This window comes from Poromitra crassiceps, assembly GCF_964638095.1.
Source record: "Poromitra crassiceps genome assembly, chromosome: 13".
In the NCBI taxonomy this organism is placed as follows: Eukaryota; Metazoa; Chordata; class Actinopteri; order Beryciformes; family Melamphaidae; genus Poromitra; species Poromitra crassiceps.
Window position 1 is genome coordinate 335633 of NC_139644.1, and position 27435 is coordinate 363067.

At 45.6% G+C, this 27435-nt stretch overlaps 2 protein-coding genes across 2 annotated transcripts in view; both read right to left on the minus strand.

Moving 5' to 3' along the window:
• The window catches only part of LOC310787851 (macrophage colony-stimulating factor 1 receptor 2-like), a 108134-nt gene extending 93265 nt beyond the window's left edge, over window positions 1-14869 (minus strand). The window contains exon 1 of the mRNA XM_083649314.1: window positions 14805-14869. Coding sequence (XP_083505440.1) covers window positions 14805-14859 — 55 coding nt within the window. The 5' untranslated portion in view covers window positions 14860-14869. The remainder of the gene's footprint in view (window positions 1-14804) is intronic.
• A 9138-nt stretch (window positions 14870-24007) lies between these two features.
• The window catches only part of LOC310787379 (multidrug resistance-associated protein 1-like), a gene marked incomplete at both ends in the record, with an annotated part of 143201 nt that continues 139773 nt past the window's right edge, over window positions 24008-27435 (minus strand). The window contains 2 exons of the mRNA XM_083648779.1: window positions 24008-24116; window positions 24984-25178. Of these exons, the coding sequence (XP_083504905.1) occupies window positions 24008-24116; window positions 24984-25178 (304 nt within the window). The remainder of the gene's footprint in view (window positions 24117-24983; window positions 25179-27435) is intronic.

A 27435-nucleotide genomic window follows, 5' to 3' on the forward strand; every position in this document is an offset into this window, starting at 1 on the left:
GCTAAAGGATCTCTCTGAATATCGAAAAGTATATGTGCGTTCAGCCAAATCCCACACTGACCGGCTAATTGAAATTAACTTTAAAACATTGCTCAGAGAAATCCCGGCCGGTAAAGACTTCTTTATTACGGGAAGTGGTCGGCTCATACGACAGGAGATGGACAGAGACGAGACGAGGATGTCAGGTGACCGGGGCAGGCGAGGCAGCCAGTATGATCGAAACGGGAGAGAGGACCGCAGCAAGCACCGTGATGACCACCGGGGATATGGCAGACGACACCCCGACAGTATGCCGGAGGCTGCCCGGGACAGACGAGGTGACTGGTCGCAGTTTAGGAGAGAAACGGAGGAGAACCGCGACATGAGAGAGAGCAGAGTCAGGAGAAAGGAGGATTGGCCTGCTTTAAGTCGTGATGTACAGGAGGTACGGGAAGCGAACACATGAAGTTTTCCACTCTCATATAGCCTACAGGAGTACATTTCATTTTTACACTGGAATATAAATGGTTGGACTATTGCAAATCATGACCTCAGGATATTCATTTTACAATCACTGAATGCAGACATTATTTCGTTAAATGAGACTCATCTTCAAGGGGAAAATGTTATTGAACTGGATGGGTATGTATGGTTTGGTTTAAATAGGAAAATGCACACTAAAGCATGTAGAGCATCAGGTGGAGTGGGGTTGTTAGTTAAATCCCATTTATTTCAAGACTACAAGGTGGAAATTATTGAAAAAGATGATGGGATCATAGGCCTATTATTTCAACATAAGGTATCAGGATATAGCTTTGTCACATTTTCTTGCTACCTCCCACCTGAAAATTCCCCCTGGGGAAGAGATGCCTCAGCGTTTTTTTGTCAACTATTAAGTTTGGTATATCAATTTTCTGAAGTGGATGCAATTTATATTGGTGGGGATGTTAATGCTAGAATAGGAAATATGGAAGATTTTATCCCTACTATTGATTCTATCCCCCGGCGAGTTGCCATTGATGATTATGTTAATAAACATGGGGAAACGTTCCTAGAATTTCTAAGAGACTCCAGAATGTGTGCACTAAATGGTAGGATCGATCCGCTATGTGACAATTTTACGTCAGTGTCATCAAAAGGTAAAGCTGTGGTTGATTACTTTGTAACCCCCTTTGAATGCTTAGAAAATTGCTTGGAATTTAAGGTGATGCTCACCTCACAAATGGTAGAGGATAGAGCTCTATTTAACTTGATTGGAGATCACAGTCGTCTACCGGATCACTCAATACTGTGGCTGAAGTTTAGGGCTGGCTACAAAATGCCTCAAGGCCAGGAAGTACCTGTCACAGGTAAACACGCTAAAAAACGGGTGAGCCGAACTGTGCCAGACACTTTTCTCAACTCTGATATGGGACGTAATGCTGTTTTAAAACTGATTGAGAGATTACAGACTCTAAATAAAAATCAAGAGGAGTTGGATATTTGGTATAATGAGTTCTGTGTTCTAATGCAATCAGAATTAAACAAAAATGTGGATAAATCCAAATTTAGAAAATCAAAACAAAATAATTCCTATTGGAATAATGAGCTGGGTATTCTCTGGTCAGACATGTGCAGTGCCGAACATCTTTTTTTGAAATGTAAAAATTCTGTATTAAAGCAGCTACGAGCAACTTTTTCGATTGTTATTAAACAGTATAAATTTAATATCAATGCATCACATCTTACCTCTAATAGTCGACGAGAGCAACGCAGAGTAGTCTCGCTTGAACCCCGAGTGAATCGGCCAGTGTTAGTGTGTCTGTAGCCAGGGCAGATCAGGAAGTGAAATGAAACGGTTTGCAGCAGCCACTTCGGCCATAACCACAAAATAACTTCCAAAAAACCTGTTAGAATATAACGAGAGATGTTCCCGCGAGTATGCGTGGCGTTCACATTGTTTATGTTATGTTGCTAGGCAGCGCAAACGGCGTTGGAAGGCAGCTGCGTTTCACTTCCTTGTTTCACTTCCTTGTTTCACTTCCGGGTTACCCGGTCCGGTCGCTCTAGAGAGCCCCCTGTTGGCGCGAGTTTAGGCAGACTATAGACTTAATAATCACCTAAGGGAGCAATCTCAGATACACACGGCTTTGGTCTCGTCGACTATTAGAGGTAAGATGTGATGCATTGATATTAAATTTATACTGTTTAATAACAATCGAAAAAGTTGCTCGTAGCTGCTTTAAGAAAGCAGCTTAAAACAACTTATAAGCAAAAACAACACTGTTTTGATAAAAAAACTTAGATTCTATAAACGAAGATATCAGAGAGGACAGATTATACATCTGGAGCAGTTACAAACAAAGAACCCACAACAATTTTGGAGTGAGATAAACAATCTGGGTCCTAAACGCCGGAAAAAGATCCCTATGCAGGTGTGGAGTGAAGGAGAAATATCTTCTGAACTAGGTAAAGTATTAATGGAGTGGGAGGGAGCCTTCTCTGGTTTGTTCTCCAGACGAGAGGAGAGTGTTGTAAATGTTGATGGTGTCTCTTTTGATTGTGTATCCAGTGTGACGGGGGAATATTTAAACCACGACGGTGATGCCAATTTAAATGCAGAGTTTAGTAGAGAAGAAGTTCAAAAAGCAATTGAGTCTGCTAAGGTTAAAAAGGCCGTGGGGGTAGATGAGTTGTCAAATGAAGTATTGAAAGCTCCTGAGCTGTTTGATTTATTATTTTTCTTGCTGAACGTGTGTTTTGACCACGGTATTGTACCATCCACCTGGTGTAAGTCAATCATAACTCCAATTCCAAAATCTCCAAAGGATGACCCTAAGATCCCATTGAACTATCGCGGTATTAGTCTTCTAAGTACTGTATACAAATTGTATTCTTCTGTTCTAAATAATAGATTAGTTACCTTTTTGGAGCAAAATAACTTGTTAGAAGAGGAGCAAAATGGTTTCAGAAAGGGAAGAGCGTGTATAGATCATATTTATACAGTGACTACAGTCGTTAGAAACAGACTGAAGCATAAAAAGCCCACTTTTTGTTGTTTTATTGATTTCCAGAAGGCGTTTGATCTTGTTGATCACAACCTCCTTAAATATAAGCTTCACCAAATTGGGGTTAATGGAAAGTTCCATCAAGCTATTACCTCAATATACAAACAACCTGTTGCATGTGTGAAAGTGAACGATTATTTTACAGAATGGTTTTCTACTCCCTCTGGTGTCAAACAAGGGGATGTTTTGTCTCCAACTCTATTCGCCGTTTTCATTAATGATTTGGCCAGAGAGATAAAGCAACTGGGGAAAGGGGTATTATGTGGTCAGGTAATTGTAAACATCCTTCTTTACGCGGACGATATTATTTTACTTTCAGAAAGGGAAGAAGATTTACAAATAATGCTGATATGTGTTAATGAGTGGTGTAAGAAATGGAGATTGTGTATTAATCTAAATAAATCACAAGTAATGCACTTTAGAAGTCCAGGTAGAGAGAGAAGTTGTTTTCAGTTTTGTATTGGTGACAAACAACTCGAGTTTACAGATAAGTATAAATACCTTGGTTTGTTTTTTGATGAATACATGTCGTTTTTCCATGGTGTTTCTGTTCTAGCAGACTCAGCAAGCAGGGCATTGGGAGGTATTATAGGTAAGACTAAAATGTTGAGAGATATGGGCTACTCTACTTATTCGAAATTGTATCAAACCTGTGTATGTCCGGTCTTAGATTATGTTTCGGGGGTTTGGGGTTTCAAAAGGTTTCAGTTGAATGAACGAGTTCAGAATCGAGCAATCAGATTCTACCTGGGACTTCATAAATATGCCCCCATTTTGGCAGCTAATGGAGATATGGGGTGGGACTCCTGTGAAATTAGGTGGAAGGCCAGTATGGTGGGTCTTTGGAACAGGCTGCTGGGTTTACCACCCAACAGGGTGGCTAGCCATATTTTCTTTTGGGATTTGTTTGCTGAAGGGGAATGGGTTTCTGAACTGTATGACTTACTACAGGAATGTGGTCTGGAAGACCATTATTTTCAAAGAAAAACTGTGAATGTGGAGGAGTTTAAAAATCGAATCCGGGTTAAATGTCTACAATCCTGGGCTGAAGAAATTTGGCAAAAGCCAAAATTAAGAACATATTGTTTATTTAAAAAAGATTATAAATGTGAAAAATATGTTTTGTATAATTTGTCCAAAAGTCAGAGATCGCTCTGTGCACAGATAAGATGTGGCATCCTACCATTACATATTGAAACAGGAAGATACATAGGGGTAGCTGAGGAGGATAGAATATGTGAATATTGTGAGTTGAATGAGGTGGAAAATGAAATTAATTTCATTTTATATTGTCCTTTGTATCATGACTTGAGAGAAACAATGTTTAAAAGAGTCCATACTCCTGAGCTAAATATGATAGATAGTGAGAACGGAGTAATACTCGAATTTCTTTTTGATAATATTTTTGCATTCTCTGAATTTCTTTCTAAAGCGTGGGACAGGAGGAGAAGGTTGACGTATAACTGATAAAGTAGAGTTTATTTTTATTGATTTTTTGTTTTATTTTCGTATTCTCTGTGCAGGTATGTATGAATGTATATGTATGTATATGTATAGGCATAGGCATATTATGTCTGCATGTATATATACTCTCTAATTGGGGCTGCACTGAAAGCTTCTGGTTGGGTAACATACCAGAATGTTAAATATTGAATGTTGATGTGTCTGATAATCCCATGTGGGATGGGTCATGTAATTGTCCTGACACGAAAATAAAATATTCATTCATTCATTCACCCCTCATGCCTAAACCTAACCAATCATCACTCTTCATGCCTAAACCTAACAAATCATCACTCCTCATGCCTAAACCTAACCAATCATCACTCCTCATGCCTAAACCTAACCAATCATCACTCCTCATGCCTAAACCTAACCAATCATCACTCCTCATGCCTAAACCTAACCAATCATCACTCGTCACTCACGTTTTGCTGTGGAAACTCCACAAATGTTTTGAGGACTAAAAAACTTCACACGTCCTTTCATCGGCATGGGGCGAGCTTTTCCTTGTACCCTCATTGTGAAGTGTTCCTGTGTGTGTGTGTGTGTGTGTGTGGTAAATTAACTGCATTTATATAGTGCTTTTATCTAAGACGCTTTACAATTATTTTTTTTATTTAACCTTTATTTAATAATAATAATAATAATAATAATGATTGGATTTATATAGCGCCTTACCAAGCGCTTCACCATTCGTACCGGTGGTTCGAAAGCGTGGCAGCCACACATCGGCCCCTCCGACCACCATCATTCATGTCTACATTCATACTGTAGCGAATCGGTGTTACACGTATTGTGGGGTTTCCGTGTGTTAACTAGGAACTGATATGTGTGGGTGTGTTCCTAGGGGGAAGGGGGTATATGGGACCAGCGGCCGCGTGCCGGATGTCAGTCTAACCATGAGAGGGGGTTGGAGTGGTTGCATGAAGAGCTAGCAGCGAAGCTAGCGGCTAGGAGCTGTTGTGAAGCCAAGAATAAAAGCCTGTACCAACTTCAAGTCTCCGGTTCCTTGTAACGAATACCCGATCCGTTACATTGGTGTCTAGGAGTGGGATCGATAACCCTCTGCGACGGCCGAGAAGGGAGAGGGTGAGAGGAGGAACGGCAAAAGAGACTGTGTGCGGTGCGGCTTTTGGGCTCAAGACCTAGCGCTAGTAAGTTAGCTACCAGGGGTGCTAACTGCTAACTGCTAGCTGCTAACACCACGTGTGATGGTGCGCGAGGAAGAACGGCCATCGGTGAACGGGAGAAAAGAGGAGCTGACGACGGGGATCAGCTCGGTGCTGGCGGGCATGGAAGCCCGTTTGTTGAGAGAGGTCAGATGGCTGGCAGAGGCGATTCCTGCCTGGGCAGTGAAGCTGTGGATGGCGCTGCGGGAAGTCGGGCAGCGTGTGGACAAGTTGAGCACAGAGGGAGCGCAGTGGGGAGAACGGCCGGAGGAGCCACAAAATAGACTGTGTTGGACCTGTGGAGAACCGGGCCATGTGGCGAGGTGGTGCCGAGGCGGTCCCGGGAGACGGACCGGGTATGCGGGACAACGACATGGACAGCAGGGAGCCTGCTGGGCATGTGGCGCGATCGGACATCTAGCCAGAGAGTGTCGAGAAGCTGTCGGGGACTGGAAGACAGCGAGAGAGGAGAGACGTGCAGGTGGCGGACAGGTGAGGCTTTGTTGGACTTGCCAGTCGCCGGAGCACTTAGCTAGAGACTGCACTAAGAGTGCGAACGCTGGAAGAGACACACAGCCGGGGGAGCAGCCGGAGCAACAGGCAGAGGAGCAGCGGAGTAGCGGACAAGTGGAGCAGCCTGAGCTACAAGCAGCGGAGCAACGGGGCAGTGCAGAGCCGGTTGTTCTGGGCAGGAGAGTGACGTTTGAGCCGGCCCAGGCTAGCTGCTCTGCATACCAGCCAGTAGTGGCGGAGATCACCATCAGTGACGAGACAATCAGGATAATGGGGATTGTGTTGAACAGCCAGAAGGAAGGGAGAGACATCACCTGCAATGCTGTTACAGTCGGGGGAGCGGCGCTCGTGTCCCCGGGTGAGCGAGAGGGGTCAACGCCGGAGGAGACGGCCCAACCAAGCCGCTACACACCCCCCATGACTGCACTGCAGAAAGCCGAGGTGGAGATTGACGCCAATGGTGTTCGCCCTGCTGTCCTCAACACGCCGCCCCCTGGGGGAGCGGGACGGGAGGACGAGCGAGTGCAAGAGCTGGACGACGACGACAGCGTCATCTGGGATGTCGACGTGTATGAGTGGAAACGCAGGCAGGCGGAGGATGCTGACATCGGTCCGGTGCTCGCGTGGGTGGCGAACGGACGCCGGCCCCCTGTGGAGGAGATCCACAAGTGTTCCGGTGCCACGAAGGGACTGTGGAACATGTTTTCGGACCTGCGTCTAGAGGAGGGGATTTTGAAGAGAAAGGGGCACGGAAGCGCGGGGTTCCAGTGGCTTGTACCTAGTTGCCTGCGGAAATTGGCACTGAGGGCGGTGCACGTGGACCCTGGATCCAGTCACTTTGGGACTGAAGAGACACTAAGCCGCATCCGTAGTTTACTACTGGGGAAAACAAAAGGAGGACGTGCGGCGATACTGCAGGGAGTGTGAGGGCTGTGGGGCACCGAGGGGGGGCCGTGCTGAGTTACACTGCAGAGGACTAACCCCACTGGGGGTTGAGCGGGACTAGCGTGCTTCAGGTGGGACAGAAGCTGTAAAAGGGGGGATGGAAATGGGGTTTAAATGAAAAATTAAGAAGTTGCTGGAAAAAGAAAAGTTAAGGAAAATGTGGGGGCTTGTGTTTAATTGAGATGTGGGGGTTATTGTTGAATGGGAAATGTGGGTTGAATTTAAATGTGTGAAAAAGAAAGGAAATAATGAAAAACTAGACATTATGGAGTGCCTAATGGGAAACTAGACATTATGGGGGTACCTAATGGAAAACTAGACTTTACGGAGTACCTGATGCAAACTGGACATTATGACGGGGGTGTTGGAAAAAAAGAAGGGACTAATTGTGGGGAATTGAAATGTTGTGGGGTTTGTGGGAATTAGATTTTGATGTGATGATGGGAAAAATGTTGTGTTGGGTGTGTTTTGGTACAGGGGGATATGTGTGTGGGTTGTGCATGTCGCGTGGAAGCGACATTAAAGTTGGGTGGGGGAAATGTAGCGAATCGGTGTTACACGTATTGTGGGGTTTCCGTGTGTTAACTAGGAACTGATATGTGTGGGTGTGTTCCTAGGGGGAAGGGGGTATATGGGACCAGCGGCCGCGTGCAGGATGTCAGTCTAACCATGAGAGGGGGTTGGAGTGGTTGCATGAAAAGCTAGCAGCGAAGCTAGCGGCTAGGAGCTGTTGTGAAGCCAAGAATAAAAGCCTGTACCAACTTCAAGTCTCCGGTTCCTTGTAACGAATACCCGATCTGTTACAATACCAATCATACGAGGCAAGGAGGGTTGAGTGTCTTGCCCAGGGACACAACGACAACGACGGCAGCTGGGAGGGAGCGGGGATCGAGCCGCCAACCCTTGCGTCGTTGGCCGACCCGCTCTACCTCCTGAGCTAAAGCCGCCCCCAGGCAGTCATTAAGACTTGCACAATGTGCCTACATTCAACCATTCACACACTGATGGTGGCAAGCTGCCAGGCAGGGTGCTAGCACAGCCATCGGGAGCAATTTGGGGTTCAGTGTCTTGCCCAAGGACACTTCGACATGTGGACTGGAGGAGCCGGGGATCGAACCACCGACCTTCTGATTGGTGGACGACCCGCTCTACCTCCTGAGCCACAGCTGCCCACTGTGTGTGTGTGTGTGTGTGTCAGTCATCCTCTTGGTTTCACAATCAGGACGTTTCTGTTCTGAGGAAAACAGGAAGTGAGAAAAACGCCAAAGGCTTCCACCAATCTGTTTTTGTGTGTGTGCGTGCACGCGTGCGTGTGTGTGTGTGTGCGTGCGTTTTGGTAGCTGAGGGGTTTCCATCGTTTATCAGAAGCCATTGATCATTTATTAGCATCTTCATAGAAAAGATTTATTACAAACCAGTGATGTCATTCATGCACGAATGAATCACTGGTCCACAACTTAACTCACCTCTCAATAACTGTCAAACGAAATGAATGTCTGCAAAACTGTTAACAGTTTTTGGGTATGTGTGAGAGCATGTGCAAAATAACTCAGCAATTGTTTGCCGGTGGAGTTCTCTCTTTGACAAAACTCAAAACACCAAACTGAAAAAATTCACTGTTAAGTACAATGAAAAACAAAGAGAATGTTTAGACTCTCTGTTCTAGGAGCCCAGTCTGATACTGTAAGCTACTGAGATGTTCGGCCGCGGGTGACCTGGTTGACGCGCTTGCTATGTTGATGTTCAATACGATACCATCTTGTTGCATAGAGAAACGTAACGATCGAGGCAGTCCTTCAATGTGAAAACAATACATTTATTGCTCCAGTGCACAAATGTGAATACAGTCCATTCAGTACACCAAACAAATGTTGGCGCCACAGCGAAGCGGTCAAAAACCCTTTGCCCTTCCGGGGTCAAACACCTCGTGAACCATAGTGAAGACAGTACCTATATACTGTAGATCACCTGAGCCCAGGTAACATGGCACAGCGACACCCCATGGACATACAAAGTATTACAGATAATAATCACAGGAAATAATACCAGACCAAATTTGCTCCTACACTGTCTTTCTGGGGATGTACCGATAAATCAGTGCACAGATACAAAAAAGCAACAAAGGAAATATGTATGTGTTACTTTACTGCAATACCAAATGCTGACTGAATATGTCACCTGAGGCCTCTTTATACTCTGACACACGATTGACTTTCAATCAATTGTTTCAAATTTAGCTTAGCTAAAGCTAAACTTTCAAATTTTAACTTTTAAATTTGAATAAATTCAAATGTATTTAAATTTCAAATTTAGCTTAGCTAAAAAAGAAAACTGTGCATTTTGCGTTAAAAGCTTATAGCCTCCCCCCCCCAACAATTCTAAAGTTCCAGATTTGAATTCCTCATAAGAAATGTGGGATTTGACACTAAGATCATCCATATCAGATTAGTCTACATGACTATTACCATTTCCATATATAGGCTGCCAGTCTGTGGCCACAAAAATTGCATCTCCCTCCACACCCCTAAATTCATGATGCCCCGATATCCAATTCTTTTTTGAATGACTTTGGCACAATTGTTATGCTTAACTGCCCACTAGTGAGACCAGTATCAGAGTGTTGCCTTTTGAAGGCCAGTGTTTTCCAGGTGAACAAAGTGTGCTAATGTTGTGTAATTTGTGTTTAGTTTTGCTAAATGTGATTTAGATTTAAATGTGATATTTGAGTGAGAACAATGGAATTGTGCTCAGAGTTTAGCAGTTTAGAGTCATGTTGTTGATGCTGTACATGAGCTTCAAGTTTTCACAATGTGTAAATCTCTGCACGTGACCATGTGTGTGTGCACGTGCACGTGTGTGCGCGCATAGTACAGTACATGCATGCGTTTGTGTGTGTGTGTGTGTGTGAGAGAGTGTGTGGTATGTCAAAACCTCAGCTCAGAGCTCTGACCCAGGAAACACATTTTCTCTAGACCATAGACAGACACACACACACACACACACACTCTCTCTCACTTGCGTGTGTGGGGAGGGTCTCTCTCCCACTTCCTGTTCTTACTTCTACTTCCTCTACCTGAGGAGTGTGTGAGACATTTCAAGAACATTATTATTACTAGTGGATAGACCCCCCCCCCTTCTCCATCCCATCATAGAAACAGTGGTCTCCAAAGCCTCCGGGAGACACTCAAATTAATCATAAATCACTGATATCATCACTTATAGAATTGGTGATGGTGTAAGGGGTTAATCTGGTTCACTTATGAAGTTAACCAAAACACCACCATTTCTGTGAATCTTTTAGTGTTCTGTTGTTGTGTGTGAACACAACAGTCCATAAAACCACGTTGGTGACGTCGCTTTGTGCACATGCGCACAGGTCCAGAAACACAGTCCGATGGGAAGATGGCGACGAGTTCAGCTGTGCCGGTGGAAGTCTCTGCCTGAAACGCTTATTATTTATTGCTTATTGTTTATTTTGTAACAGTTTTATGGAGACCGTTTATTAGTTATTTTCTAATACAGTAAAGAGCTTGAGACCCAGTACTGTTGCCTCCTGACTTATGAATGTCGCTATACACGTCTCTAACCCGAACACAACGCAGAGGAAAAACACACGGGTTACATTGGTGCCGTGACCCGGATTCATCTGTGATCGATGCCGGCTCGGCCGCCGTGGGAAGCTCAACACACTCACCTTGTTTCAAGTTGGTCACTTTCGGCCGTGTGCGACATTTTGAATAGAGTGAGGCACTGCAGCTGGTACAGCTACGTGAGCTAACGTTAGCTGCCTAACACCGCACATGGAGTGGAAAGTTAACATTGTTGCTCAGGCTAGCCGTCGTGGAGTTTTCCCCAGCGTGGAGGACCATGGAGAGAAGCATCGGAGAATGACGGAGGAGCAGGCCAGGCAGTGGCGGACTGCATAATCGGGCACGTCGGGCAAATGCCCGGTGGCCTGGCCTGGCCTGGCCTGCCAAAAAAAAAAAAAATTTTTTTTTTTTTTTTTGCAAGCCAGGCCAGGCCACTCACTGAACAGCAGGCCAGGCGCCGCCTACTGGTTTACTAGTGGTTTTATTACTTTATTCAGGTTTAAAGTGGGTGCATCTCATTGTAAAATTGGACTTGGCCCAAATTGGGCTTCAAACGGCCCAAATCGGGCTTCAAACGGCCCAAATCTGGCTTTAAACGACCCAAATCTGGCTTCAAACGGCCCAAATTGGGCTTCAAACGGCCCAAATTGAGCTTCAAACGCCCCAAATTTTCCGCCGCCGCCCTTCGGACGCCGGCACGCGCGTCGGCCCGTATCGGCCTGGCCTGCTTGGTATCTAATGCCCGGCCTGAATTATGATCCCAGTCCGCCCCTGAGGCCAGGCAGCAGCGGTCGGCCATGCGATGCTGTCCGGTGGAGATGGGGGAGCCCAGGTGCAGGCGCTGGAGGAGCGTGTCGCCGGAGGTGCTCTGGAGCTACGTGCGGGAGAGCCGGTGTCCCGGGAGTTCAGCTGGGTCGCCATGGACTGAGTTGGGGGTGAAAGTGCTCTAAGTTTTGAACTGTTCCGGGTCTGTTATGTTGTTTTGCCATACTGTTGACTCCTGTTTTATTTTGTTTTTCTGTAATGAGCATGTTTCACTGTAAGGTGGGTAAAGATACTTTGTGTGGATTCCTGACTGGAGAGCTGAGAAACAAACTGCAGATCCTTGACCTTGGAGTGGGAGCCTCCGATCACCGCAAACACCACACGTGGAGTGGAAAGCTAGCATTGTTGAATGTCGCTACACACGTCTCAGTGAGTGATGATGTCACCAGATTATGTCATCATTGCTCAAGTGACATCACATCATTAGGTAATTAGGGCAATCATTAGGTAATTGGTGCAATTAATTGGCCCAATTACCTAATTAAAAAATCCTCACTTGTATCCAAGGACATAGAGCAGTGTTTCCCAAAAACTGGGTCGGGACCCACAGGTGTGTCGCAGGAGATTTTATTTGGGCCACCAAATAAGTTTTCCGAATTTCTTCCACAGTCTTTTATTTAAAATATCTATATTGTTTTACTGAGAGGAAATAAGAACAATGGGATAGCCCGTTAACTCTGCCTAAATGCATTTATTTTGTCTCATTTACAAACTAATTAAAATGTGTATAAATGTTTTCAATAATGTGTATAAAAAAGTTGTGATTTATAAAATGTGTATCTCTTTGATATGGCTGGTTTAGCTATTCAAAATAATATAAGGTGAATGGCAGTAAAAATGGTCAGGAACGTCATTTATTCATTTTTCACGATTTATAGATAGGACGTGTTGTGAATTGGGTTGCAATGGTTTGTCATTTAAAAAAAGTAGGATCCCAGTAAAAAAGTTTGGGAAAAAAGACATAGAGAACGTAATAAAAAAACAAACATTGGCAGATCATTGAGACAGATCCAGTCCTCCAAAACTGTTTTCTCAAACCACCTCGAATGGTTTACAAGAGGCAGGTCCCAAACTGCCCACCCCTCACATTTTCTCAGCTCAATCCCATCTGGAAACTACCCTTGTGGTCACTGCCAACAATGGCTGAGTTTCCCAACAAAGAAGCTTCTTAAGAGTTAAGAAGCTTCTTAAGGAGTTAAGAAGGCTCCAAAGAAGTGTTTCCCAAATGCCTTCTTAACAGAAGAGAAGAAAAAAAAAAGAAAAGAAGGCTCTTAAGAAGCATCTTAACTGGAGCTGTCCACCATCTCGATGTTAGAGGTCCTCTGCGGCCCACTTGATGGCACTCTGAGCCCACCAGTGGGCCACGACCCAGTGGTTGAGAAACACTGTTGTAGAATAACCTAATCGTGGTCATGTTAAACAAGAACTTCTTCTATTAAACATTATTTATTTCAGACATGGACTGCAGTTCAAATTGCTTTATATACACAGCATACAACAAAACTGCGAGAAACACTACAGAATTTAAGCGACCTTGGGTTCTGTGAAAGGTGCTATATAAATCCACAAGATTCTTATTATAAAAGGAATCCATTCTGATTAGAGGAATATAACCTACGGTAAAACATTTAAAACACAAGTAACCATACATACAGCGGAGAATTTCAAGTGTTCCCCAATTTTAAACACTAAAGGGTGCATGAAAGAAAGGAAAAAGGGAAAAACACAAGAGGAACAGTGGACACAAGCATCTCCTTTTGCCTGACGCGGCTGGATCTGCCAGTGTTTCGTCATTAAGAAGGTGTTAAGAATGCCCCAGACCCTTCTTACAAAACCTTCTTAACGAAAGATCATCTTAGCGCTAAGAAGCTTTTGGGAAACGCAGCCTTCTTAACGGAAGATAATTTTAGGCTAAGAAGCAATCGGGAAACGCGTTGGCTTCTGGGAGCCTTAAGAAGGGTCAAAGAAGCTTCTTAGCGCTAAGAAGCTTTTGGGAAACGCATGCCTTCGTAAAGAAGCAATTGGGAAACACGTTTGCTTCTTAAGGGGGCCTTAAGAAGGGTTAAATTAGCTTCTTAGCGCTAAGAAGCTTTTGGGAAACCCAGCCAATGTCATTTCACACACAAAACCAACTCATTTAACAAACTCTGTCACACTGGGGAAAACTAGCCTAGCATCAACCTAAAATGGCAAAAACAAACATCAGAAACAAAATCTGAAGAGAAATGTCCAACATTTAAAGAGGGCTGGGAACTGAAGTTTTTCTTTGTGTGCACATGCTCACGAAAATGTCTCTGCATTCAAAAGGTCCAATTTGCAGCAGCACCATCATGAAACAAAGCAGCCAAGGTTCAGTATACATAAAATCCTTTTTATATGTATATGTATATATATGTATATATATATATATATATATATATATATATATATATATATATATATATATATATATGATGGTACACAGAATAATTGGCAGCACTTGGTAAGACAAGGATAACTAAGTAGTTCTCAAAGGACTCATTTACAAATTAGACCATTTGATAAGATTTGTTCTTTTTTTTTACGTTTTATTAGAGTCAGTGTATGAAAATCCCATGACCAAAGCAGTCATACATTCTGTCATTGTGTTACTTATGGATGAAATTATACTGAAAATAAAGTATTTCCCTTTTTTCTGTGGACCCCCTGGAAGCCCTCAAGGACCCGTGGGGGTCCCCGGACCCCACTTTAAGAACCACTGCACTAATGTGTCTAGTAAGCATTTACGAAACGTATTCATGTTAACTAAGGCAATGCTCCTCAAGGTGGGGGCCGGGACCCCTCGAGGCAAGGTGATTTCTAGAATGTGTGGAATTGGCCTAAAGAATGTGTGATGTACAGAAAGGGTGAAAGAACACATTTTAACCATAATTGTTATCTCCAAAAGATAACACAAAAATATAAATAAATAAGGATACCGGTATTTAAACATTTCGACTCATGTAATGTATGCATGCAAAAAATAAAACACAATTAAATTACATTTACATATTCACATAGCCACAAAAAATATATTTAGTGCATGTGCATGAACATTTGAATGCTTCAGCCACCTCCGAGGATAGTGGGGGTCGCGACCTCTGGCACTGTTATTTTGTGGGGTCTGGGGCTGAAAAGCTCATGGTCTATGCTGGTAATAAAGGGTTAAACCCTTTTTAATAAAGTGTTACCATTAATAATGTATAGTTTCTTACCTTGAGCTGAGCAGCACAGAGCAAGCGACAGCAGCAGACAGTGGAGAAAAATCATCCTCCCTCTCTCTCTCTTTCACGATAGCAGTCTGCTGTTATTCTCTCTTTTAACAGTAACAGCTATACAGGACTCTCTCTCTCTCTTTATGTCTCTCTCTCAACAGGGTTCCCACTTCCTCTGTAAATCACTGAGGTCTCTCTCTCTCTCTCTCTCTCTCTCTCTCTCTCTCGCTTTATTGGCATGGATGGATGTAGTGTTAATTTTGTCTGATATTTTATTCTCAGTCTTACGCCTGTGTAAAATGTCTGTTAGTTTTTATCATACTTAGTCAACCTCATCCTGTTTTTAATTAGTCAGGTTTTAGTCGACTGAAAGTATGAGTATTTTAGGGCCCATCTTCGCAACGGTGGTAATTTTGCGTTTTACGCTGGAATAGCGCCCGCTGCGCTTCGCGTCATCTCGGCGCAAAGCTCCGTATAGGCGTGTTTATGCCCAAAAGCATTGTGGAGGTGTGATCATGCCCATAAAAGCCACAGCGTCACGTCAGCAGGTTCCTCCTCACTGAGAGGGACTAGAGCAGCGATACTCAACTGGCGGCCCGCGGGCCCCCACATGCGGCCCGCACATCCCCATTTTTTTTTTTTACAGTGCACCTGAACGCAACATGCAAGATACCCGCTGAATAAGTGTCCAAATGTTTATGTCATTCTGGCCAATAGTCCTGCCCAATACTTATAGCATTTCAGTCTGGAATATGGAATATCTTTCAATAATCTATGATTTAGCTGCTAAATTGTCAAATACTGTCGTCTGCCCGCTACCCAGGCACTTATGTATGTACTTAACCTAACTAACTATCCGGTGTGCACAACATTGTCAGACTAAACTCCGGCTGACACCCCAAAAACCTACAATCTAGCTACAGAAAAATGTATATTGATTGTTTATTAACTCGCCCCTGGCCTGCTATCATTTCACGAAAGTGGCCCCCGGGCAAAGCAAGTTGAGTATCCCTGGACTAGAGTGAGAGAGAGAAAGAGGGAGAGAGAAAAGATAGCCTAGATGGGGAGAGCGAGAGAGAGAGAGAGATGTGAGGCTGTCATGCATAGAAATCAAATAACGTGCTCATGCCCACCTGTGAATCACCTGTGTATTATTGTCATTTCACACGCTGAAAAAGGGCTGCTGCCCAAACGTCTGGCCAGGCAGGCAGACAGACAGACAGGCAGACAGAAAGACAGACAGGCAGGCAGGCATGCAGACAGACAGGCAGGCAGGCAGACAGACAGACAGACAGACAGACAGACAGACAGACAGACAGAAAGACAGACAAGCAGGCAGACAGAAAGACAGACAGGCAGGCAGGCAGGCAGGCAGACAGACAGACAGACAGACAGAAAGACAGACAGGCAGGCAGGCAGACAGACAGAAAGACAGAAAGACAGGCAGGCAGACAGACAGAAAGACAGACAGACATGCAGGCAGGCAGACAGACAGAAAGACAGACAGGCAGGCAGACAGACAGACAGACAGACAGAAAGACAGGCAGGCAGACAGAAAGACAGACAGGCAGGCAGGCATGCAGACAGACAGGCAGGCAGGCAGGCAGACAGACAGACAGACAGGCAGGCAGGCAGACAGACAGAAAGACATAAAGACAGGCAGGCAGACAGACAGAAAGACAGACATGCAGGCAGGCAGACAGACAGAAAGACAGACAGGCAGGCAGACAGACAGAAAGACAGACAGACAGACAGGCAGGCAGACAGAAAGACAGACAGGCAGGCATGCAGACAGACAGGCAGACAGACAGACAGACAGACAGAAAGACAGGCAGGCAGGCAGACAGACAGGCAGGCAGACAGACAGACAGGCAGGCAGACAGACAGAAAGACAGGCAGGCAGACAGACAGACAGACAGAAAGACAGACAGACAGGCAGGCAGACAGACAGAAAGACAGACAGGCAGGCAGGCATGCAGACAGGCAGACAGAAAGGCAGGTAGGCAGACAGACACACAGGCAGGCAGACAGACAGGTCAGTGGCTGGCTGCATTGCGCCATGCGGTGCTCCAGATGGGCAGCAGGTTGGCCAATCAGTTTCCTCTCTTCCTCCTCCAACAGAGACTAATGCTGAGGGAGCAGAACATTCAAATAGAAACAAGAAGATACAGAGAGGAACGCCCTACATTAACCTTTCACCGTTATCTTGCTGAACACAAAGATTGTCGTTTCAGAGACTTTTAACCATTGACCTTATTTCATGCATCTAACCAAAATCCCTATACAACAATCCCATTGACTTTGAGACGAGGGCAGGATGCTGACCTTCGGGTTTTAGGCAAGGACCGTTAAAAGAGAAGAGATATCACTCACGTCACAGGGTTTGAAGTTTACATTGGGAGTTCTATTGAAGTGAATGGGGCGGGCAGGTTAATTCCCAATATAAACCATCATATCTGTGTCACTTCACCTTTGATTGAAAAAAAATACTTCCAACAGATTAAAGAAATGACATTATAGGATGTTGACTGATGTTTTTTTTTGTTTTGTTTTTATATAAATGTGCATTCGTTTTCCTTATTCTCTCCAAACAGATCATGGCTCTGTCCAGCAGCTGCATATAGCTCAACTCAAAACCACCCACATCCCCCTAACCACCCCTCGAACCCTGACTCTCTACGACCTTCCTATCCCTAACTAAGGCCCATTTTCCCTAGCCCCACCCCTTACTGTTCATGCCCCCTCCCACCACCCACATCCTCCTAGACGTTTCCCCAACCCACCCCTCGAATCCCGACTCTCTACAACCTTCGGATCTGTAGCTACAGCCCCTTTTCCCCAGCCCTGCCCCCTTTCTTGACCTCCCCACCCCCTCCCAACACCTACATCCCCCTATCCGATCTCTCTAGCCACCCCTCAAACCCCGACCCTCTATGACCTTCCAGTCCCTAGCTATGGCCCCTTTTCCCAAGCCCTGCCCCTTTCCCTCACCATGCCCCTTCCCACCACCCACAACTGCTAGCCACTCCCCATACCCACCTCTCGAATCACCGACTCTCTACGACCTTCCTCTTTTTATCTAGCTCCCCCATGAGACCACAGTGACCTTGAACTTTGACCTTTGTCCAGCAAAATCTAATCAGCTCATCCTTGAGTCCAAGTTGATGCTTCATAACTTTTGACAAGAAAAAGCAACCAAATCAGGCTAAATAAGTGGTAGATAGAAATAATATTTATTTTTAACACAACATGAAAAAGCAACCAAATCAGGCTAAATAAGTGGTAGATAGAAATAATATTTATTTTTTAACACATTCACTGCCAGCCGTTTTTCAATACTGTAGTTAGCTTCTGCCAGAGGTTTTTTTTTAGGATTCTGGCTCATTTTACAAGAGCCGAGGATTCTTTTCTGCTTGGACTTTGTGAACACAAAGTTCACAAAAGTACTAATAGAATGTGTGCTTTCTCTGTCTAAAAGAGTTAGTTTGTAGAGTTAGTAGTTATGTAGATATTAGCCGTTGAGTACAGCATGGTTTCAGAGATTTTCAGAGAGTTTTGAGATAAATGGATTTTTAGAACCACCTCACGTGCCTGTGATTATGGGTGCCCTTGGGCAAGTCTGTATACTGTATTGTGTTTGTGTGTGTGTGTGTGTGTGTGTGTGTGTGTGTGTGTGTGTGTGTGTGTGTGTGTGTGTGTCTCCAAACTCCTCCCTCCGTAGGTCTGGTGGCTTTGCAGTGTTTTGTCACAGGCGAGTTTCTGTTGCCTCACAGATCCCAAAAAAAGAGAGGGGAATCGCAGGAGCGGGGAAGAGGAGAGGAGAGGCGAGGGGGGGGGGGTTAGACACGGGAGAGAAATTCCTTCGCGATCCCCTTCTTCCAATCTTGAGGCGCGCTCTCGGTGTGCTGCTGCTGCTGCTGCTGCTCGTCTGTGCTGCTGCTGCTGGCTCCGCGGCCGCTCTCGGGCGAGTCTGGATTACTGTAAAACGAGTTCGTTCGTTTCTTGGGGTGTCGGTTGAGCGCTTTGATGAAGCTTTTGCGATTCTGGTCTTATTTATGCTCAAAGGTACTCGAGTGTGTGTGTGTGCGCGCGTGTGTGTGTGTGTGTGTGTGTGTGTGTGTGAAATCGAAAGCGTTTTCGCCCAGCCATTTCCTTGAGAATGGCTTCCTCCCGCGGCTGTTTTTGGTTGGCTTTCTCTCTGTCGGGAGAGCACTGTCGCCACTTAGTTGGTCGGTAAAATAGATTATACACATTCAATACTTCCAATATTTTTTATAGGAGACGTGGGGGGCATTGATCCACGTAGCACCGTCAAAAAAAAATATATATATTTTTTGACGTCTCAACTCGTCATTGGCAGTGAACCGTTGGATTGTGTTTGACGAGTCAACTCGCCATTGGCAGTGAACGTGTTAACACAACATGCAATTCTGAAACATTTCAATATTGGACGAAATAAAACATAAAAATAGACTATATGAATCAAAACCCTAAGTGTAACACACATAGTGGGAAGGTGGTATATATAGCTGTCACAACCACAACGACTTATAGTCATGATTGGGAATTTTGAAGACCGAGTTGCTCTCCCTTAACACATTGAGTGCCAGCGACGCCATATGGCGTCATTAGAAATTTACCGTAGGCTGCCAGCGACGCCAAATGGCGTCAATAACTCGAAATTGTTTTTTTGACGGGGGGGGGGGGTGTCGATCTATGCCTCTTACATCGCCTCTTACAATATGACAGCTATTGAATGTGTCTAACCTATTTTACAGAACCCTTAGGTGGCGACAGCGCACTCCAGATGAGAGAAAGTGGAGTAAAACACACAGAAGAAGTCGTTGGGGAAAAGGAAATCGCATCGCATCGCATCCGTCCGTATGCAGCTGCTTTATTGAAGCATAACGTTAGCTGTGCCCCTGCAGCAGCCAATCTGCTGTCACAATTGAGCACCTCCGTGTCCGCTGCAACAGCCCATTCGCATGATCAGCCGTGGAGTTGTTATTATTCTCAACTGGAAGAATACACGCGGCTGTAAAAAAGCTGGATGTCGCAGACTTTTCAGTGCTGAGCACACGCAGAGCAAACGCACTCACAGCAGAGCCGAGCAGAGCAGAGAGACACTCCTCCCACAACGGGGGGGGGGGGGGGGGGGGGAGGAGGAGGGGGGGAGGTGGGGCACGCAGGACACTACAGCATACAACAGACTGCAGCAGGCTCGATGCACAGAGAGCAAACAAGCTAGAATAGGCTATCTGATGCCCACCAGCAGTAAATCAAGACCAGCATGAAGGTGTAGGGTCTGCGCACGCAGGGGCCAGCGCTGCTGGTTGCAGCTAAAACATATTATTTGGCCAAACAAAATTCCTTTGTTTTCACTCTTTTATTGAAGGAAATTATTTTTGAGGTGTCATTATATCAGAAAATATTAGCTTCAGAGTCAATGATGTGCTTGAAATGTTTAATTTCACAAAAGGCTCATTATCTCAGCTTCAAGAAAAAAATTGCTGTTTTTGGCTAAATCAAGCTATCTTCTCCGGCTCATAACTAAAGAACGGAAAATGGGATCAATAAACTTTTTTTGCAGGTGATAGAAGAGAGTCTCATCGTTATTTGTGCGTGTTCAGTGTTTACATAGTAATTATTAAAGAAATTATATGACTGTTTTAAAATGCATTGCGGCCTATGTGGCACAGTACAGCACCTTTTGCCCAAGGGCCGTGGCACTCAAAGTGTTAAGGAGCGCTGGCTGCCGGCGCTGTTAATTCCCCTGTCTTTTCCCCCACAGTCTCTCTCATATTTGGGGCGACAAATTGTCCCGTTGCCCCCACTCCCGGGGCATATGGTACAGGGTGTGTTTGCTGTCCTTTACTTGTATTCATAACACTTACAGTGTTTCCAAGCAGCAGCTCCTCTTCAATGTCACATTGAACTACACCGGGGGGGGGGGGGGGGGGGGGGGGGGATGACACCCCCTTCCGATTGGGGTGATGAAAATATGTCTTTAACTTGATGGCAGACACAGTTCTAGTCCCACAGTGCCAGATCACCTCTTCTGGAGTATTTAACCCTGTTATCATATTTTCATTTTCAGCCATCTGGTGGAGGTGAACGTTGGTGGAGCAGGGCTGTGGCATCAGTCAGGTTTGCCCAGTCTCCTGCCTGGCGGTGGCTAGGAGAGAGGGCAGTGTAGGGGAGTGGCTACGAGAGAGGGCCGTGTAGGGGAGTGGCTAGGAGAGGGGGCAGTGTAGGGGGGTGGCTAGGAGAGGGGGCAGTGTAGGGGAGTGGCTAGGAGAGGGGGCAGTGTAGGGGGGTGGCTAGGAGAGGGGGCAGTGTAGGAGGGTGGCTAGGAGAGGGGGCATGATTATTAGCTTTAGAAAGTCTCCTCCTACTCCTACCCCTACTTGCATCAAAGACACAGACATTGAGCTTGTGGACAGCTATATATACCTGGCTGTTGTTCTTGACAAACTGTGTTTTGACTCTCATGTTGCTGCCACTTCAAAAAAAGTCCAGCAGCATCTTTTTTTCCTGAGGAAAATGCGTTCCTTTAATGTCTCTTCTGTAATGATGACCCTTTTCTACAGGAGTTTTATTGAATCTGTTCTTATGTTCTGTATTGTGGCCTGGTGTGGCAACACGACCCTGGCTAATAAGAACAGGCTCGGTAGCCTCGTCAGAGTGGCCAGCAAGATTTCTGGGAGTAGCCTACCCAAGCCCAGCTTATGGACCTCTATAAGAGGCGGGTGCTGAGGAAAGCCACTTCCCTCCTGGAGGGCCCAGATCACCCCCTTCGTTTAGAGTTTGAGCTGTTGCCCTCAGGTCGTCAGCTGAGGGTTCCCACAACGAGGACCAAGCGCTTCAAACTCTCCTTTGTCCCAGCTGCTATTCAGCTGATGAACAGCAGATAGAACTTTATTTCTCTGGTTCTGCCCTTTTGCACAGACTGCCCACTTATGCACTTTTGCCGATGCTGCTACCTGTTGTACTTTTTAAAGTCTCTGCCTCTATTGCCCTGTTTTTAGGTTTTTAGGTTTCTGTCCTTTATTTTCTTCTTTACGTTTGTATGTCGTATGATATGTGTGTTTTATATTACCTGGCTGCAAATCAATTTCCCTGTGAGGGGACAATAAAGTTACCTTTGACCTTTGAGTGTAGGGGTGGGGTGGCTAGGAGAGGGGGCAATGTAGGAGGGTTGCTAGGGGAGGGGGCAATGTAGGCGGGTGGCTAGGGGAGGGGGCAGTGTAGGAGGGTTGCTAGGGGAGGAGACAGTGTAGGGGGGTGCGGTGGCTAGGGGAGGGGGCAGTGTAGTAGGGTTTAATCCCGGGAAGCGGGATTCCCGGGAAATGCCGACTAGACCATTTCGCGTTTCCCGGGAAATACAATAGCGGGAAACGGGGAAAAATGAATTTAAGAAAATAGCTGTACAGCCTATTGTAGCCTAAATAAAATAATGACCGTGATGGCGTAATGACCATTACTGCAGTTAATACGGTAATTCGTCCACACAGCCCACACCCACCTGTTGAGTGAGTCACACAGAGAGCATCTCTCAACAATGCACCACGCTGATGGATTCCACCACGATGTCTTCTGCAAGTTCTGCTGCCAGTAGTTTTGCGTGGAGATACTTCACAAACAACCAAAACAACGAGGATGCCACATGTTACCTCTGTCAGCGAGTGATAAGATGAGAGGACGATCAACAAGCGGGTTGCTGCGACATTTGGAGTCGCAGCACCATAAAACCCCATAAAACCCCGCAGGTGAAGCGTCCGAGAACAATGGACTCATACTTAACAGCAAAAGCCTCGGTGGCCGAAATACTGTCAGAAATGGCAGCATATGACGGATTTACATTCAACAGCATGGCGAAATGTGCCTACCTCAGAGCAGCACTCAAGAGAGACGGCATACTCTCCCGAAAAAGCAAAGTAAATGAAATAAATAAATATTCTGTTAATTTTGACTGATCATTTAGTTTATTAGGCTGACATCCAACATTGTTTGGCTATTATAGAAAGGCTGCTGAACGCTATCAGAATATGGAATCCATCTCAGCTTAATTGAAACACGCAAAATAACTTGCTTTAACGAATTTCATTTGTTTATTGTCCAATATCACTTCCGAAATTAAGTGCTGTGTAGGAGGGTGGCTAGGAGAGGGGGCAATGTAGGAGGGTGGCTAGGAGAGGGGGCAGTGTAGGGGGTGGCTAGGGGAGGGGGCAGTTTAGGAGGGTGGCTAGGAGAGGGGGCAGTGTAGGGGGTGGCTAGGAGAGGGGGCAGTGTAGGAGGGTGGCTAGAAGAGGGGAGAGTGTACGGGGTGGCTAGGAGAGGGGGCAGTGTAGGGGGTGGCTAGGGGAGGGGGCAGTTTAGGAGGGTGGCTAGGAGAGGGGGCAGTGTATGGGGGTGGCTAGGGGACGGGGCAGTGTACGGGGGTGGCTAGGAGAGGGGGCAGTGTACGGGGGTGGCTAGGGGATGGGGCAGTGTACGGGGGTGGCTACGGGAGGGGGGAGTGTACAGAGGTGGCTAGGAGAGGGGGCAGTGTACAGGGGTGGCTAGGAGAGGGGGCAGTGTACAGGGGTGGCTGAGAGAGGGGGCAGTGTACGGGGGTGGCTAGGAGAGGGGGCAGTGTACAGGGGTGGCTAGGAGAGGGGGCAGTGTACAGGGGTGGCTGGGAGAGGGGGCAGTGTACAGGGGTGGCTGGGAGAGGGGGCAGTGTACGGGGGTGGCTAGGGGAGGGGGCAGTGTACGGGGGTGGCTAGGAGAGGGGGCAGTGTACAGGGGTGGCTAGGAGAGGGGGCAGTGTACAGGGGTGGCTGGGAGAGGGGGCAGTGTACGGGGGTGGCTAGGGGAGGGGGCAGTGTACGGGGGTGGCTAGGAGAGGGGGCAGTGTACAGGGGTGGCTAGGAGAGGGGGCAGTGTACAGGGGTGGCTAGGAGAGGGGGCAGTGTACAGGGGTGGCTAGGAGAGGGGGCAGTGTACGGGGGTGGCTAGGAGATGGGGCAGTGTACAGGGGTGGCTAGGAGGGGGCAGTGTACGGGGGTGGCTAGGAGAGGGGGCAGTGTACAGGGGTGGCTAGGAGGGGGCAGTGTACGGGGGTGGCTAGGAGAGGGGGCAGTGTCAGGGTAGACAGGGAAGGGGGGAGTGTTGCGGGTGGCGTGGCGAGGGGAGGGGGCAGTGTCAGTGGTTGGGGTGGCTCAGGCTAGCCCCGCCTCCCGACACATTTTATAGAACTGCCCTCGTTGGGCTATGAGGTTGGAGGGGGAGTCCATCTCTGTGATGTAACCTCTGTCCATCACGATCACCCTTAACAGACAAGATGAAGAAGACCATTCAAAACATGAAGTTTTAAAACAAAATTATTTTTAAAAACACTGGACTAAAAAAGAATATAAAACAAGACGTTTGGGTGTTCATCCAAACACCATCATCAGTTGTAAATGCACCAGGAAGTAACTGTGGCAAACAAATCCACGCAAGAAATGGCACATGACAAGTGAAGATTGCTGGCACTGTATTACTACCACTTTACTACTGTTACTACCACTTTACTACGGTATTACTACCACTTTACTACTGTATTACTACCACTTTACTACTGTATTACTACCATGTATTACTACCACTTTACTACTGTATTACTACCATGTATTACTACCACTTTACTACTGTATTACTACCATGTATTACTACCACTTTACTACTGTATTACTACCACTTTACTACAGGGAACTGCTCTTATAGTGATCACTTTGGGTCTTTCAGAATACATACAGTAAGTTAGCCTAGGTCTCCAGCTGTTTCAAACACAGTGGTCTGGTCTCACATAGACAGAGAGAGATGGCGCGATCACTCCATATTCAGACAGACATGCACCAAGTATTGCTGCTGCATCTCGTTGGCTCATTTTTGGCAGTTTGTAAGTAAAAAATAAATAAAAATAATAATTACTATAGTTTAAAAAAATAATCGATTGTTCTCATGTATGAGAAGACCCAAAATGATCACTGTAAGGGGGCTCCTGATTATAAGTGACTTATTTAAAGTTAACATTCATGTGTATAGGAATGATTCAGGACCAAGCATTTTGATCCATATAAGCAGTTGATTACTATAACCATGATTGCTATAAGCGGATTCCACTGTACTACTACATACTGCTGTGGGTCCTACCTGGTATAGTCCATGATGGTGTTGAGGCGGTGCGCTATGGTCAGCACAGTGCAGTTCTCAAACTGAGTGCGGATGGTGGACTGGATGAGCTTGTCTGTCTCCAGGTCCACAGCTGCCGTGGCTTCATCCAGAACCAGGATCTTTGTCTTCCTCAGCAGAGCTCTCACCAGGCACAGCAGCTGGCGCTGACCCAGACTGAACACACAAGACACAGAGACACTGTCAGTGTACCAAGCACAGCAGCTGGCGCTGACCCAGACTGGACACTCAGACTGTGGAGCTGGGACCTACTGGTGCATGGTTATACCTTCATGGAAGCAATGTTGTGCAATATATACTAGAATAATGAACTATGTAGCCTACAGTACATGTAGTTCTATGTGGACTTATCTAGACTTAAGAGCGGGACATACTCCAGGCGCGCTCGCGAGGTAATGTACTGTATAGTTTGTGTAGCTGCATATATGGTCATGTATAGTTTGTGTAGCTGCATATATGGTCATGTATAGCTTGTGTAGCTGCATATATGGTCATGTATAGTTTGTGTAGCTGCATATATGGTCATGTATAGCTTGTGTAGCTGCATATATGGTCATGTATAGTTTGTGTAGCTGCATATATGATCATGTATAGTTTGTGTAGCTGCATATATGGTCATGTATAGTTTGTGTAGCTGCATATATGGTCATGTATAGTTTGTGTAGCTGCATATAAGGTCATGTATAGTTTGTGTAGCTGCATATATGGTCATGTATAGCTTGTGTAGCTGCATATAAGGTCATGTATAGTTTGTGTAGCTGCATATATGGTCATATACAGGGGTGGACTGGGATCATAATTCAGGCCGGGCATTAGATACACAAGGTACAAGGTCAACTTTATTATCCCACAAGGGGAAACTCAGGTGGTAGTCATACACGTCTGTTGCAGTACATGTCATGTAGTTTAGTTTAGTTTATTTTAGTTTAGTTTATTTCGGTCAATTTCACAAGTACAGCTCAATACAGTTGTGATTAAAGAAAAGCAAGAAAACAAAATAAAAGAGCAAACAGTGATTGCTGGTTGGGTATATACAAGCCTGAAAAGATCTGACCGAAAAGGAGTAGGCTGAAGCAAACGCTTATAGCGCCTACCCTTTTTACATTTTTTTTTTTTTTTTTACTTTTTTTTTTACTTTTTTCTTGATATATAATATTGATAATAGTGATAATAATGATAATAACAATAATATAGAGTACTAAGCAAAATACAGGTATTCTATATACCGTAAATTCCGGACTATAAGGCGCACCGGTCTATAAGCCGCACCTTCAAAGGTGACTATTTTTTTCTTCTATAAGCCGCACCGGTCTATAAGCCGCGGGTGTTTTGATGTTTAATTACCATATGTAAGGCTTCGTGCACAGAGGGGATTGTCGGAAAAGAGATGGCTGTTTGAGGAAGCTCCCATTTATTAACATTTCAACAAAACAAGTTGCATATTTGCATAACGTATTCAAGTGTTACCATTTAGTGCAATAGTAGCTACAGAACATGTACTGTGCTGTGTAAATTTAGGGGTCCTTGGCATGAAAAAGGTTGAAAACCACTGATCTACATTATAGCCTACAGTAGTACCATAACAAAAAACAAAGCTTACAGCGCTTGACGAGGCAATATCAATGGCTAAATTAAATGTGTTTTTTTTAAAGTGCAAAATAAAGTGCCTGTAACACGACAGTAAGCGCGTAAGCCTAAAGTTGCAGTAACACGGCTGCTTAAAATATACGGTAATCAGCCTACCAGAAAAGTCATTAATCCTCGTCTTCATCTTTTAGGCTAAGGTGCAGTACACGGCTGTAACCAGAAAAGTCAAGTCATTAATCCTCATCTTCGTCTTCTTCCTGCGTACTAAAACCACCAAAGTCCTCATCTTCAGTGTCGGAAACGAACAGGCTCAGGGTGGCTTCGTCAGCCACTCTCCTCTCTCCTTCGTTGTCGCTCTCAAAACCAACGAACTCCTCTTCGTCACTGTCGGAATCGAACAGCCTCTGAAGGCCCTCAGCTGGCGGCGTCCTCCTCTTCATCACGCAGCAGTCCAGCCTTTCGGAACCCGTTGTTGATCGTGGATGTTTTGACACTCCTCCACGCTGTCAGGATCCACTGGCAAACTTGAGCCTTCAGTCGGATCTGAACGGCACCACGGCCGTCTGCTCTCTGTGTCAACACCCTGATGCCAAGGTTACGTGCTGCTACTCGATTTCCTTCTTTCCTTCTTCTTCTCGCCGCCATCGTCGTAACACAGCCAGTTCTCCATCTTTTGAAGCATGATGTTAGATTACAACGAGCTAGTTGTGTGGCTTAGCCTTCCAAAATGTTGCTGTTAGTTTTTTAGAATGTAATACATAGAATTGGGAATGTTACATTCAATTTCAATGAATTCTCAATCGCTGCCTTTTTCCCCCCGGAGCGA